General features: G+C 35.2%; 1 protein-coding gene across 15 annotated transcripts in view; it reads right to left on the bottom strand.

The window, feature by feature from the left end:
* KLC1 (kinesin light chain 1) overlaps positions 1 to 16,197 on the bottom strand; it is a 108,541-nt gene that overhangs the window by 22,649 nt on the left and 69,695 nt on the right. For 6 of the 15 annotated variants that reach the window (XM_069103786.1, XM_069103789.1, XM_069103785.1 and 3 more), the window contains exons 12-13: positions 7,120 to 7,228; positions 4,192 to 4,353 (exon numbers count right to left, since the gene is read on the bottom strand). In XM_069103786.1, the coding sequence (XP_068959887.1) occupies positions 4,192 to 4,353; positions 7,120 to 7,228 (271 nt within the window). Of the gene's footprint in view, positions 1 to 148; positions 2,171 to 4,191; positions 4,354 to 7,119; positions 7,229 to 16,197 lie in introns of those variants that run through there. The other 9 variants (XM_069103788.1, XM_069103791.1, XM_069103800.1 and 6 more) reach the window with 5 other exon arrangements.

Here is a 16,197-nt window from a genome sequence, read left to right as displayed (position 1 = left end):
ACATACAACTAATAAAATGAGCTATGAAATTAGCATTTCCAAAGGAAGAAATGTGTCATTGGTCTCTATAATGGGAGCAAGACAGTCTAGGGCAAAAAGCCCTAGAAAGAGTCAAGAGACCTGAATTCATTTGCTAGCTCTGACTCACCATGGAACGTTGAGCAAGTCATTTAACCAGCCCGAGCTTCATTTTCCTCATCTTTAAAATGGAAAAATAAAACTTGTTACCAACTCCCCAAGGATGTTGGGAGGACAAGAAACATACGTAAAGCTCTTGCTGTTCATCAGAAAAAAAGTTCTACTAGAATTTAGAAGTATTATATAAACAATATTCATTCTAATTCAGTCACCTTTTTAAAAGAGCTGAATCTTGAAATAATTCTGTTTCTAACATTTCAGAAGTAGATGTTCAACAGAGTGTGTGAAGTGAGTGTTCCTCATTTGAAAAAGCACTCCATTTGGGAGAAAGAACTTGCTGTTTAAACCCAAAAGTGTTAACCTGAAAGGCTCTCGGCAGTCTTGGTTGAAGTGTCCTTGTACTACCCTATCATTTTCTCACAAACATCAATAACAGGTCCTATCCTTTAATGAAGCCATTGTTTCTTATATCCAGGGCGCTCCATGTAAGGCTAATGGTAAGGGACCTATGATAAAGTCAGTTTATCTAGCATTTCATTGACTTCAAATGTCTATTTATTGGCACTTTATTTAAAACATAATTATAACTGATGTCCTGAAGAGCCTTCAAGGAAGTACTTTACAAACGGAAAACACTTTTGTGAACAATTACTACAACTCAAACATATATGTATAACGCCCACATAAAATTTTTCTGTATACACAAATTTATTTATATGCTCTGTGTGTTTGATGTTAAATAGGTCATTGTCTATGAATACCAGATAAATAATTACAACCAAATACCTCAAGTTCTAAATAAAAACTCTAGAAATGTTGTATTTCGTCTATCTAGAAGATTAATAAAACAAGGAAACTCTATTAACCAAAATATTTATTGAGCAACAAGCTCCAGATCATACTGGGTATTAGGATATATATAGTACTAAATTTTAATTTTAGGTGCTCCACCCTCCTCTCTTCCCAAAGGAAATAATTACACAAGGAAAAAGAAATAGGAAATCATGGATCCTTAACTTCCAATTCTGCTAACCAGATGAAAGATAACACAATTTGTTAATGTAGAATATTTTATGCAGAATTCATTGTGTTCAACTGTAATTATTTATCTAATGTTCATATTAAGGCAAGTCTGGAAGAGTAAGCTTTAAACATGATCACTAAATTTTATTCATATACTACCCATATTACTAGTACATATAAGGGTCAGTGATATGCATACACATTCACATTTCTTGTGAAACACAGGACTACCCTTTTAAAAAATAAGTCCAACTTCATACTCAGAGTTTAAAAGTAACTCTAATCAAGAATATTTATTTACATATTGCTCTGACAGGTTCAGAAACCTGAGACACTGAAAAAGCAAAATAAACTCATCTTTTTAAGTGATTGCTTTTCAGAACTTCTTTCAAGCAAGTTACATTTTAAATAAGCAATTATAATTTCAAATTCAAAAATTGATTTCTTTCAACTCAATAATGAGATTTACTTACAGAATGAGATTATGTACCTTCTTAAACAACGGAACTATTATTACAATGTTAAAAATTTGGGTTTAAATCTCAGAGTTTACTCAGTGATATTCCTCATATTTTCGAGGAATATATAATCCATCTCTTTGTAAAATAGGTGGAATTAAGAGTATTCACATACATATATTAACTTTTTTCTCATTTCCATTCTTTGAACATACAAAAGCCATGTTTGCATTCTGTCTGAATGACAGCCTATATGGGCTCAAAATTTTGCATATATGATTAAAATTTAAAATATTCCATTATTTCCTACCACAGATCTTTCCCTCTGGTCTCACATACCATCACTCATCACCTTTATTGATGGAGGAGCCATGTTGCCAAAATATGACTGACCAAGTGGACAATATCAAGTTTTTATCATGAAATCTTAAAGTAACATGATGGTATTTACTGTGGCTAAAAGTAAATTAACCCAAAGTACAATGCACCTGGAATGTATTTTATCAAAGCTGTTGGTCCACTTAGAGATTAAGGGGTCAAGAATATTTCCTCTGAAAAGAAAAACACTGCATTAGTTTCTGATAAAAGGAGTTTGTGGAGAGAAGAAAATAACACCCAAATATTGTAGTGCCAGTAGTCCTAAGTTGTAGAATGAAAAAGTTTGAGAGGAATAGGAAGAAAATAGGAATCCATTTAAGAAGATAACCACTCTTTACTCATTTGAAAATTTTAAGTAAATTATGTATAATATCAGCCTGAAACCCCAACTAACAGGCAAGATGCTGTAGCCCACTCCTCCAGAGAGGAAAGATTCCATTATAAGGCAAAAAAGTGATGATGATAACTATTGATAGAAATAATGAAACCAACTATCCTAAGTTAAGAAAATTCCAGTCTTAAAGTTATCAATGACTTTATCAGCTCATTTTCAGGCAAATATATTGACCTAGAAATACCGTCTCAAGAATTCTTCAAGAACTTCTATTAAGAATATCAAAATTTACACACTTACTTTTAATAAGTAAAAAGAATTTTATTTACTCCTAGCATATAAAAGCATGCAAATAAAACAGCATATTATAGGGAAGAGTACAGTACACAGTTCCAATATCAAGTGGACAATATTAAAAACTACTCAAATATTTTCTTTTGGGGCTACTATATAACAGATGTGAGGGGATCAAAATGGATGCTGATTGATTGTCTTGGCACTGAGAAAACCAATGCCAAGGAAATGCCAGCTTTAGACAATGATGAGAAGATTAACCCTGCAATTTCTGCAGCATGACTGATTTTACAAAAATGTCCGTTAGAATAATTTCTATGAAACTGCCATAGATGTATAAGATCCTGATAAAGAAATGGATTCATGTAGTAAACAAGCTAACATGCTAAATCAAAAGGAAAAAAATGGTTAGATGAGAACCCATCACTAAACCAATGTGGCAAAAACCTCTTTATGGAATTGCAGTTAACTAAAATGCATCCCTATTCTTGAACGTGCAAAGTTCCTGGCATTACAATGTAGCTTTTCATCAAGAAAACAACTGGACACATTCTAGCAAATCCTGAAATGAAAAACTACCTGATGCAAATAAAACTCAAAAACAGCTAGATATAACTTAAAACTGCTCATGTTATAAACATTCAATAAGAAAGAAGCATATGAAAAGCCACATTTGGCTTCTTTTGGAATACAAACCTGTGATGTAAAAGAGTAAAAATGAATTTCAAGTAATATAATGCTTTTCACAGATATTAAGTTTCCGAATATGTCAATATTCTTCATATTTAGTATCTAAGATTCATCTCTGACATTCAAGTTTGAGTTTTTAGAAATCTTCTAAAAACAGTCAAAAACTAAAACTAACTTTATTAAGAGGATTAAAATGGCACCACAACACTTTTACTATAAGAATTGGCATATGGGTAATAAATGAGTTAACGTAAATAAAACTCTTCATAAGATATAAATGCACCATTCTGGATATCCTCCTCTTTCAAATGGAGACAGATGAACACTATTTTTATATTGAGAGTATGTATAAAGAAAAAAGAAGTCATTTATACAATTTTAATTTATAAATTGATTTTTCTTTAATGAAAAGTGATTCAACTGAACAAAATCTATAGCAATCTAAGCAGTGAAATAAAAACACTGAAGTTAGTGATAAAAATGAGTAAATAAAAGCAAATTAGCCAAGTGTCATACTAAATACCTAATACTAAAATGAACCTACACTTTATGTATTATGCTCTAAATAACCAGGACACTCAATCAGCATTTAAATGCTCTTTAAGACCAAGCTTTCAATTCCTAAAAACAAAATTATCATTTCAAACGGGTTTAAATGAGTAAAAAAATTGAAATAATAGCAAAAGTTAATTAGCAAAAGGCAGGATCTTATATTTTCTTAATTCTCACTTGATTTTAACAATGATAAAGTCCAAAATAAATGAGCTAGAAAAACTAATGAAAAAATGCTAATGGAAAGATGGCTATAAAGAAAGCAGATTTTGTTACAGCAGTTAACTGCCTACATTATACTTGTAAACTGTGTACTGTACTTACCCCATTCCATTCTACGCTCATACTCACTTCCTCCCCTCCATCAGGACCACTCTCGTACTTTACCACATCAACATTGAGACTTTCTCGGCTTCTTCTTTTTTCTATGCTCTCAGGGTCATTTAGCACTTCAGCTACTCTCTGTTTGTGAACATTGTCAAGACCCTATGAGGCAGGCAAGGGGAAAAGGGATTTACATTTCAGCACTAAAATTGCATTGGAAAATTTCCAAGATCTAGAACTTCTATTGAAAAAAAAAATCAATATATTTTTATAACACATATTAAGTTACTCAGTTTTCCACTACTAACCCCACATTAAAGCACGACTGAGAACCCAAGGGCAGGTGGCATAATGAAAAGAACATTTGACTCTGAGTAACATATCTGGAGTAGAATACTTATTCTGTTACTAGGGATATGTAACCTTGAAAAAACCCTTAATCTCTCTGAACTTCTATTTCATTATCTGAAATTTCGTAATATTTCAATGTTACTTGTACTTCTACTTACCTCAGAGTTATATGGTTGAACTGAGAATGAATACGAAGCATTTTTAACTCCTTAGAAATGTCATCTATCAATTTTAATTTGACTGCCACTTTTGCCTAGCTAGCTCAATGTATATTAAAATAACATAATGGGGGGGGGAGGGGCTGCTAGGTGGTATGGTGAATAGAACACTGGCCCTGGAGTCAGGAGGACCTGAGTTCAAATCTCACCTCAGACACTTAACACAAAACTAGCCATGTGACCTTGGGCAAGTCACTTAAACCCAATTGCCCTACCTTCCTCCCCTCCAAAAAGCAAAAAAAAAGTTTAAAAAATTCATAAAATAATATAACGAATTCTCCTAGAAGAAACTATATTAGTAAAATAAAGCTAAAATGAATGCATATCTACATTTCAGTTAATAGCAACTTTACAATTTTTTCCAATTTTCATAAGCAAATTCTACATGTGATGATTTTTTTAATGGAATTGTAGTTATTAGATGGATTCTGTATGGTACTATTTTAGGTATAAAATGGAATTTAACTCAAAGAAGCTTATATAAAAGATGATGTTTATGTATTTTAATATATCTTTTGCTTTTCTTTATTGTAAAGGACAAAATATATGATGACCACTTATTTCTCTAGATACTGTACTAAAGGAAAAGGAATATATTAGGAATCAAAGGTAATATAAAAACAAAAGATCTCAATAAAAAAATTAGATGCCATAATCTAATGTATAACTTTGTTGATTCATCTTACAAGTAACTGTAATGGGAATGTAAATTTTTAAGATCTTCCCTGACCCTAGGCTAAAGTGTACCTGGAGCCTGGGGTGGGAAGCTTGTTTTTCAGCAGATACTTTTTGACTGGGCAGTGAGTCAATAAGGTTGTTACATTCTCTGACCCAGGAGAAGGCTATATAAGCCCTGATGTGTAGCTTTGTTTTGGGGCTCACTTTGAGAAGTGTTCTGTGATTTGATCAGATGAGACTTTGGGAAGCCATTGTTGAGAGCCCCCGGCTTTGAAAAACCCAGATGTTGATGAAACCCAGATGGTGATTTTGTATGGATGTAATGGTTGGACAGTTCGGAAACTGTCTACTTGATCTGTTTCTCTGTCTTGATAATTCTGTCTGTATACTCTGAAGTCCAGGGTGTTGACCTTTTCCCCCTGAACTAGGTAAACAATACATATCTGACTGATTAAAGTAAGCTTGTTAACCCATTTTGAGTTGCTTTCCTTTATCAAAACAGATCCAAGAACCTGTGTTGGCAGCCACCCTGAGGACGCTGGTGTGCTTGCTGCTACAGTAACACAGGAATATGACATTTAATAACATTTAAATGACATTTAATAACAAATGTTTACTGAATACAAGATTTAATGATTGATGTTACTAATAATCATAACACAATTCATAAATTATAGGATCACATCACTGAATATCAGAGGTAAAAGGGACCTCATGGGTCATGCAATTCAACTTTCCTATTTCATTAAAAGAATAAACAAAGTTTAAGATGACTTGTCCAAGGTTACACAGTGACATAGAAATAGAACAGGTCCAATGCACTGTTTCTACATCTCATATTATTTGTAGCATAAGTCATCCCACCTGCTTCTAGGTGATTTTATCTCAGATTACTCTCTCTATAAGGAATTTGAAAATTCTGGAGAACTTTGGCAATTTATAGGAAAAATGGAAAATTGGGATTCAAATTATGTCTAAATATCTCATCATATCCAATTCAATGAATAACTTTCTTCCTCCCAAGAAAAGTATGTTTGGAAGAGAACGGAATGTCAGAAAAAAAAATCCAGAAATAAGCCTCGATATTAAACGAGGATTTTCAAAGATAATTAAGAAGTCAGAGTTAAGTCGCAAATCTTAGTGATTCTTCCAACTTGTGAGACAAAATAACAGAGAATACATGCTATATGGGAAAAGACACTGGTGACACTGCAGGATTCCATGACCTCAGCAAAGTCACTCTATCTCTATGGGCCTCAGTTTCTTCATTTCTATCGTGAAGGCATTGAACCAGGTGACCTCTAAATTCCTTTTTGGTTCTAGTATTCTATGATGCTATAATATAATTATAAAAACTAAAATAATAATCAAATATTTGACATTTTACTCTTATAAATGTTTCTAAATAGAACTTTTAGAAGGTATAATCTGCCAAGCACTTAAAAATATAATTTCATTTGATCTTCACGATGACCCTGTGAGGTAAGTGCTATTATTATCCCAGTTTTACAGATGAAGAAACTTTGGTACAAAATGATTAAGTGATTTGTCTGGCTAGTCTGAGACTGAATTTGAACTCTGGTTTCCCGGAGTCCAGGTCCAGTGCTCTATCCAATGTCCCACCTAAATTACAAGCTCTAATAATCATCAAAACTAAAAACAAGAGAGATGTAAAATTTACCTGTTTTCGAGACCTCATGGCTGCTTCCTCTAAAGTTTCAGCAGCTTCAAACTTGCCTTGACGTCTATAAAGTGCTCCAAGGTTCTTTAAAGTAGTTGTCACAGTTGGACTGTAGAAAAGTGTTACACAGATTTATAATTAATACAGTAGAAAAAAAAAAGGTGTAAGATTACTACTGCCTTGGATATAATTCTAAAGACTAGGTACAAAATTTAACTTGGAAACCACTAAATTATATTACTGGATTATTTAAAAATTTGCAAAGTTCTTTGGAAATTTCTTCTTTCTCTAGAAACTCAAGCCTATTTGTGATCTAAGCTGTGGGGCATAACCTTCATATTTAATGCTATATTTAATAAATTATAAAATGGGTTTAAATATATTTTTTTCTGTAAGATTTTTCTCAGGGGCAGCTAGGTGGCACAGTGAATAGAGCACTGGCCCTGGAGTCAGGAGTACCTGAGTTCAAATCCAGCCTCAGACACTTAACATTTTACTAGCCATGTGACTTTGGGTAAGTCACTCAACCCCAACTGCCCTGCATTCCCCCCTCCAAAAATGGGGGAAAAATATTTTTCTCAGCATGACTGGCAAAACAATTAAAATCATTCCTTAAGATGTATTCAATTTCTGATCTCTTATATTACTAAGAATATAAAATTAATGAATGCAAACACTATTATTTAATGTTTGAATAACCCAGTGCTTTGGATATAAAATGGTTCTTGAAATGAATTATACGCAAGGCCATGAAGGTCAAATAAAACCAATTCAGCAAACATACACTTAAAACACGCAAAACATGGGGCAGCTAGGTGGCACAGTGAGTAGAGCACCGGCCATGGAGTCAGGAGGACCTGAGTTCAAATCTAGCTTCAGACACTTAACACAAAAACTAGCCGTGTGACCTTGAGCAAGTCACTTAAGCCCAACTGCCCTACAAAAAGCAAAAAGAAAAAAAGATATGCAAAACAGACCATCACATAGGAAGCATTTATTAAGTGCCTACCATGTGCCAGCCACATACAAGGTACAAAGGACACAAAAGATAAAAATTAAATAGCCTTTGCACTCAAGGAATTTACATCAGGGAAGACAACATGCATGTCTACACACATGTGCACATGTATGCATATACATGTGTGCATGTGTTGTGTATGTTGCACATTGTGTATATTTATACATATACACATACATGTGTGAAATACAAAATAAATACTAGATCATTTGAGAGGTAAGCCATTAGTAGCTAGGAGAACAGGGAACAGGGTTTCAGAAGGACCAAAAAAGGCCTTATACAGAAAATGGTTCTTGGACTGAATCTTTAAGAAAACTAGAGAGGAACAGGTAAGGAGACTGGAAAATTTCCGAGATCTAGAATTCTTTCCCACCCCACCAATAAAACATCAGTATGTTTTTATAACACAAAACAACTTACTCTGTATTCTATCATTAACCCCAAAATAAAAGCATGACTGAGAAACCAAGGACAGGTGATGCAATGAAAAGAACACCCAACTCTGAGTAACATACCTGGGTTAGAATACTTATTCTGTCATTAGGGGTGTGTAACCCTAATCCTAACTCTCTGAGCCTATATTTTCTCAGCTGTAGAATATTACCTTATACTTCTTTTTATCTCATGGGGTTATGAGGCCCAAATGAAAATGAATACAAGCTACAGTAATAATGTGAGAAATGATGAGGACCTAAGCCAGAGTAGTAACTTTATGAGTACAAAGAAGGGGACACATTAAAGAGACATTGTGGAAGTGGAAAAAAAAAAATTATAGGATCTGGAAATGTGGTGTGAAAGTGATAGATGACAATGGGATTAGGATGGTGGTACCCTTGGCAGAAGTAGGGAAATTCAAAAGAGAAAAAGCATGGAGGAAAAGTGATAAGTTTTGGATAAGATACCTAGATATCAGTTTGAAATGTTCAACAGAGTTTATGACGTAGGATTGGAGCTTAGGAAAAAGACTAGGACTGTATCCATCCACATTCTAAATCTACACTGTTGACAAAATAATTTTCCTTAAGTTAAATCTGACCATGTCACTCCCCAACTCAAAAAACTAGTGGTTCCCCACTGCGTCTAGGATAAAATATTTTTGGAGTTGTTTAGTCATTTTTCAGTCATGTCTGATTCTGTAACTCCATTCAGGGTTTTTTTGGCAAAGATAGTGGAGTGGTTTGCCATTTCCTTCTCCAGCTCATTTCACAGATAAGGAAAAAAGGCAAACAGGGTGAAGTGACATGCCCAAATTCACATAGCTATTAAGCACTTGAAAGAAAGATTTGAACTCAGACTCACAAAGTCTTCCAGATTCCAAGCCCTGCTCTTTATCCACTTGTAATGGGAATGTGAATTTCAAATCTTCCCTGCCCCTAGGCCCTTTGATAGACTTAAGTGCACCTGGAGCCTGTGGTGGAAGGCTTGGTTTTCAGGAGATACTTTGTGATTGGCAGTCAAGATTATACCCTAATGTGAGGCTTTGTTTTGGGGCTCACTTTGAGAAGTGTTGTGTGATTTGACCAGATGAGACTCTGGGAAGCCGTTTGCTTGCGGGGAGGCCTAACAGAAAGAATGTTTGTGATATTGCTGCTCCTTCTGTTGGTCTGTGTTAATTTCGAGACAGAAGTCCTGTCTGTTGATCTGTTAATTTCTTTTTTTTTTTTTTACCAGTTATTGGTTTTTTTTAATCAAATGCTTTATTAACTTCTAGCTTACATCATTCATTTCCGCAAGATTTTGAGTTACACATTTTCTCCCCATTTTTCCCCTACCCACCACCCCAAAATAGCGATCCCACTGGATATCCTTTCCTCCAGTCTGCTCTCTCCCATATCTTCTCCCATACCCCCTCCGACTTTCCAGTAGGGCATGGTGGATCTGTATGCCCAGTGCCTGTATATTTTATTCCCCATTTACATGTAAAATAATATTGATAATAGTGTGTGTATTTATTTATTTAATTTTAAACATTTTATTTTAAAACTTTGAATTCCAGATTCATTCCCTTCCTCCCTTGTCACCCACCCTTACTGGAAAGATAAGCAATTCAGTATACGTTGTACATGTGTAGCTATGCAAAACATTTCCATAGTAGATATATTGTAAAAGACTGACTATATTTTCCTCCCTCTTATCCCACTTGTTCTATTCTCTACTTTGATCCTGTGTTAATTTCTCAGGCAAAAACCCTTTCTACCAGTCTTTATGAATGAATTGAACTGAAGAGCAGAGAACCACTCACAGAAAGGAGGCTTAGCTTAAGCCCCTTTTAAGAGCTGTTAAAATGAATTGAGATCATGGTACTGGTAATGTATATAAATACTGTTGTAGCCCTGTTAAGCTTTGTTTTCCTAGTTAACAGAGGCTATGGGCAGGAGCCCCTAAACCCTGGTGCCACGCAGAAGCAGGAAGAACTTGGAGTGGAGCAGTCCCCATGAGCTGAAACAAGGAACAGGAGCAGAAAGCTGCCTGGGTGTGAACCCAGGTAAGAGCTGTGGGGTTTGGAAGTCAGTCTCAAGTCAAGATGAGAGAGGATTTTACTTGGACACTGTGTATTGATAAGAGGAGATTGTGACTTATTGTGACCTAGGGTGGACAATGTTTGTATTTTCTGCTACCCAGTTAAGGATATATTTTGGTAGGGAAGACCCTGGCCTGCCTCTGCTTGTGTAAACAAGTATTTTGGGGAATGCTACTGAATGCAATTATGATTCTGACAGATGTTATAAGATATAGTGAATGAGGGGCAGCTAATGGAGCAGTGAATAGAGCACTGGTCCTGGAGTCAGGAGGACCTGGGTTTGCTTTCGTCCTCAGACACTTAACACAAAAACTAGCTGTGTGATCTTGGGCAAGTCACTTAACCCCAATTGCCCTCCAAAAAAAGCAAAAAAAAAAAAAGATACAGTGAATGATACGTTTTGTTTTAAGACTATGTGGCCACCTTAGTAATAAGTTGTAACGTCCTGATGTTGTGAATGTTATGCTTTAGTTTACCGTGGAATGAATAGAATTCATTATACTATGCAATTAGATCCTCGAAATTATTCAAAGCTGTGGTCCTTAGGTGTGCTGCCATGATTGACATTACAAAGATCTAGACTGAATGAGAAATGTGGATATAGTGAAGCTCAAAGAAAAGGCTGCTGAGTGATGTTAGCAAAGTTATGTCCAGAAGAAACACGGGGGATCAAAAAAGTATTCAGAAATAAAATATTATCTGCCTATAGGAAGCTTACATTCTACCACAGGAGATACAACATGAACACAGGAAAATCTGAAGGAGAGAATACTAGCAACAACGTGAGGGCCAGAAAAAATTTGTTTAAGAAATAGCACCTTGGTTTAATCATAAAGAAAATTAGGCATTCTGAGAGGCAAAAGTGAGAAAGGAATATATTGCAGGCACTGTGGACAGATTGTGTAAAGGCAGTGATGGGAGCTGGAGTGTTGAATTTGGGAGAGTAATCCAATTTAGCTGGAAGAGAGATGTGAGCAAGGCATAAAAGAAATGTCTAGAATGGTAGAGAAAAGCTTTAAATGTGAAGCTGAGAAGTTTACATTTAATGCTACATAGTCAGGCCTGTATTTCATGAATACTATTTTGGGAGTTTAGAAAACTATAATAATCATCTAGTCAAAAGGTGATAAGGGTCTCAACTAAGGGCTAAAAGAGATGATGAGGAGACAGAACCAATAAAACTTGGCAACTGAATACAGTGTGAAGGAGATTAAAGAGTCAAGGATGACTAAGCACTTAATCTTAGTAATGAATTGAGGTTCTCTCAAAAGAAATGCTATAAATTGCCAGACCTTGTACCCATTCCCCAGTGACATAACCTTTAAGAACTCACACTTCCTTCTACATCACAAAGCAGCACTTGAGAGAATGGCACTGGCAGAACTTAGGCCTTGTTGACTTATGCTATGACAAGGATGGAATATCAAACTCCTCCTAATGCCTAACTTCATTAGATGGCAGAAAGTAAACTTTTCAGCTCACTCCACTCTACATTTATTGCTCAGTTGCTCAACCTGGTCTCAACTCCAGAGAACAAGATATCCTCTAGGTGGGTCTCCCCCTACCCTCTCCTGTCTCCTTTTCTATGTATTTGTATTCCTCCTATCAGATTATAAATTCTTGGAGGGGAGGGCCTAGCTTTCTTTTTATTAATTCTATCTTCAGAGTTTAACATAGTACCATGCACATTGTAGGTCCTTAATAAATGTTTACTGTATTGGACTGGAAAAAGGCAGAAATTCATTTGAGCCTATAAATAGTAGGTTATGCTTCTTTACCTCATACATTTAACCTTACATATATTATTTCAAGAGGAATTAATCTATTAATGCTTGTGATATTTATCTTCTTGGAGATACTTTTTTTTTTAAATAAAAGTCACAACCAAATTTAAGTACAAGGTTTTTTAATATTTACTTGCCTTTCAGGGTTATCAGATTGACTTTTAGATAATTATTTAGATTTATTATTTGGACAAAAATGGGCCTCTTTCTGAAATACGATGGTTTCTGGGTTCAAAACTGGTTTATCCAAAGTGGTTCCAAGAAGCAGTACTCACTATTACTTTGTTATCTGTAGATAAAAACAATCATCAATTGGGAAGGTAACCACTCTGAAGAGTGAGACCTGGTATAGATCACAGCAAACCTTTAAGCACCTAGCATTACAGGCAAATAAGGTAACAAAGAAAAAAATTATCCTCGCCTAAAAAGGAGCTTACACCTTTCTCCTCACCATAATTTTAAGAACCTCCCCCAAAAGACAAAAATGTATTTGTTTCAAAGGACTCTGCCCCAAGGCTAGTGAATTCCTAGTCTTCAAATACTCATAAATCAGAACCACTGCCATCCAGGGCAAAAACTGCTTTCTATAGCTGCCTCTCCACAGAAATGTCAGGTCCTTCAATCTTTCTTTCTCCTCTTATTATGGCATCATTATCTATTTCTTTTTCCATTCATTTCTGTCTTGACCCTAAGAAGTAACCAGTTCAATAAGGCATTATTCTCCATCCTTTCTTCCTTGTCCTTCCACTGTTAATGTTCTATTACTTCTCAAATCTGGGTCATGCTTATTACTATTTATTTGCCTTCTCTGCTCATACTTGCAAGTAGCTGAATGCTTCGAGAGAAAGTCACAAAACTGTGTCATGTAGATGTTATTCATGTTATCTAAATTCAACTGAGCCTAGAGCAAATATTTCAACTCCACCCAAGCTTCATCTCTCTTTCTACCCTGACTCCTACTTTACTGAAAAAACTAGACTTATTTCACTAGCTGTCATCTCCTGTCCTCCACACCTCAAAAATTCTCTGCATTTTCATCTCTTTTGCTTTGCATCTTTATGTCTCAAAGTATGAGATAGTCCTTCTATCCAAGACTAACTCATCCAAGAATGCCTTTGATCCCATTCCCTGCCATCTCCTTTGAGATCCTGCCCCTTTAATCATTCCTATGAATTCCAATCCTACTATTAAATGACATCTCTCCAGATTGTATGACTCCTTCCTCACTTGCCTACAAATCTGCTCATTTCCCCTGTCCTAGTAAAAACCTTTCCTTGAATTGATTCATATAGGTAAAAGTGAGAAGAAATCCCCAATAAAGAAATGCCTACAGAACATGAATGAGTCATTTTGAAAAGATAAATTGTTAAATTACATAAAAAAGACGTTCAAATTAATTTAAAATCAAAGAAATGCAAATCAAGACAAAGTTAAGATGCCACCACTTTACAGCCAATAAACAAACAAAAACAGAAGAAAAGAGGAGCTCTATTACATTGTACTTGGTGTAAACTTTTGGGAAAGCACTAAGATAATTACAGCAAGTCAAAAAAATTATTGTACCCTTTGATTCAGCAATTTTACTGCTAAGTCTTTAAAGATATCATGAAAAGGGGGGAAAAACCATCTATCTACATAGAAATAATATTGCTATTTTGTTGATAATAGCAAAATTTGAGCAAAAGCTATTATGTTCAATTATTGCTGAATAATATGTGCAATGAAATACACAATATCATAAAAATTATAAACATGAATACATGTTTATATATACATAAACATGAATGAGGAAAACTATATGAAGGGATGAAAAGAAGAAATACAGAACCAACACTAGACAAACACTTACTACAACTATGTAAAAAAGAGTAAGTCTAAAAATAAAAAAAAATCAGAAAAAAATGGAAGAGGAAATGGATTTTTTTGTTTGTTTCTTTGCTCATAATTTGTCAACATGTACAATATAACAAATTTAGGGTTTTCCTAATGGTTTTATTCTTTGCTCTGCATATTTATTTGAATTTTACCATGATTAAGAAAATTATTGAACTTAATCACACTTCTTTTGCTGAGGGTTATTAAATTTGTGATTTATTAAAACAACTACCACCATCAACTTCCATGCATCTCTTTCTTTCTTTCATTGCTACACTCCTATGAAGAGTATATTATGCTCACTGCTCCTTCTTCATCATCCATTCATTCATTCTCACATAGTTCTCCTCTTCCTATCTGACTATCTCTATATCTTCCCTATCTATTTCTTAGTCTCCCACTGGTTCATCTCCTGCCTCTAACTCTGAGCATATCCCCCAAGACACTGTCTCAATATCTTCTTTATTCTCTTTCTTTTCACACATTGTGTCAGAGGTCACAGCTGTGTGGCCGACTCCAAAAGCTTTATATCTATAATACCCCTCAACTCAAATATCATGGAACCTCCAACTGCCTGTTCAACATGTCCACCTAGATCTCTCTCTAGCATTTCAAATTCAATGTCTAAAATCTATTTATCACCTCCCCCCTAAATTTTGGTCTCACAGATTTCCCTACTTCTGTTTAAGGCACCACTATCTTCCTCTTGGTCCCCAAGATCTAGAGTGTAAGGGTCATCTTTGATTCTTTTTTCTCCAACTCACCTGCCTATATCCAATCAATTGCTAAGGCCTGTACATTGTATCTCCATATTATTCACACCCATCTCCCTTTCTCTACTCACATTTGCATTAACCTATCTCAGGTCTCAGTAGTCTTCACAGGGGCACTACTGCCACAGCCTAATCAGGAGTGGGGAATCTTCAGCCTCGATGCCACATGTGGCCCTTCTAGTTCCTCAGATGCAGCCTTTTGACTGACTTACAAAACAAATCCTTTTATTAAAGGGGATTTTTTTCTATGAAGTTTGGATTCAAAGGGCCCCATTTGAGGACCTAGAGAGCCAAATGTGGCCTCAAGGCTGCAGGTTCCCCACCCCTGATAACTCTTCTCCCTGCTTCCAGTCTCTTATCTCTCTAAGCCACCTTTTCCACAGCTGCCAAAATAATCTGAGGCACAGATTTAACCCCATGTTATTCCCCTGTTCAAAAGTCTTTAGTTACTAATGCCTCTAGGATAAAAATTAAAATTCTTAACCTGTGTTTAAGTCTTTCCACAAGTTTGATTCTCCACACCTTTTCTAGCATTACTTCATGTTATAACATTTCACATTCCCCAATGCACACCATCCTCATTCTTGACTTTCTGAATTCTTAGGATGCAGTGTGGTACAATGGAATAAAATGTTAGCTTTGGAGGCACAGGAACTAGTTTCAAATCCTGGCTTTGTCATTTACTACCTAGAATAAGTCATTTAATCTCCCTAGGACTCAGTTTCCTTATCTGTAAAATTAAAGAATTTTTATTAATTAAAGAATCTGTAATTAAATTAATTAAAGAATCTGTAAAATTAAAGAACTAAACTACAAACCCATAGTCCTATAATCTACCTGCAAGGCTCAGCTCAGGTGCCACCTTCCCCATGCAATTTGCCCCTCAGCTGAGAGTGTTCTCTACCTCTTCAAATTTTCTAAGAGTATTTTGTGCCATCTATCCTTGACTCCCTTCATTTTCTACCTTGTATTAATTATTCTTGTGGGTGACTGCAAAGGATATATCCAAAATATAGCACCAAAGTTAGAGGGTTTTGTTGCTGATATACATAAAAAAGGAAAAATTCCAGCCAAGAGGATGGAAAATAATTCTCTTGCCTCTTTTGC

This window comes from Petaurus breviceps, unplaced genomic scaffold, assembly GCF_028583685.1.
Source record: "Petaurus breviceps papuanus isolate PSGF00001 unplaced genomic scaffold, PetGlider_PUasm1.0 64, whole genome shotgun sequence".
Taxonomy (NCBI): Eukaryota; Metazoa; Chordata; class Mammalia; order Diprotodontia; family Petauridae; genus Petaurus; species Petaurus breviceps.
This window is presented reverse-complemented; position numbering and strand designations above follow the sequence as displayed.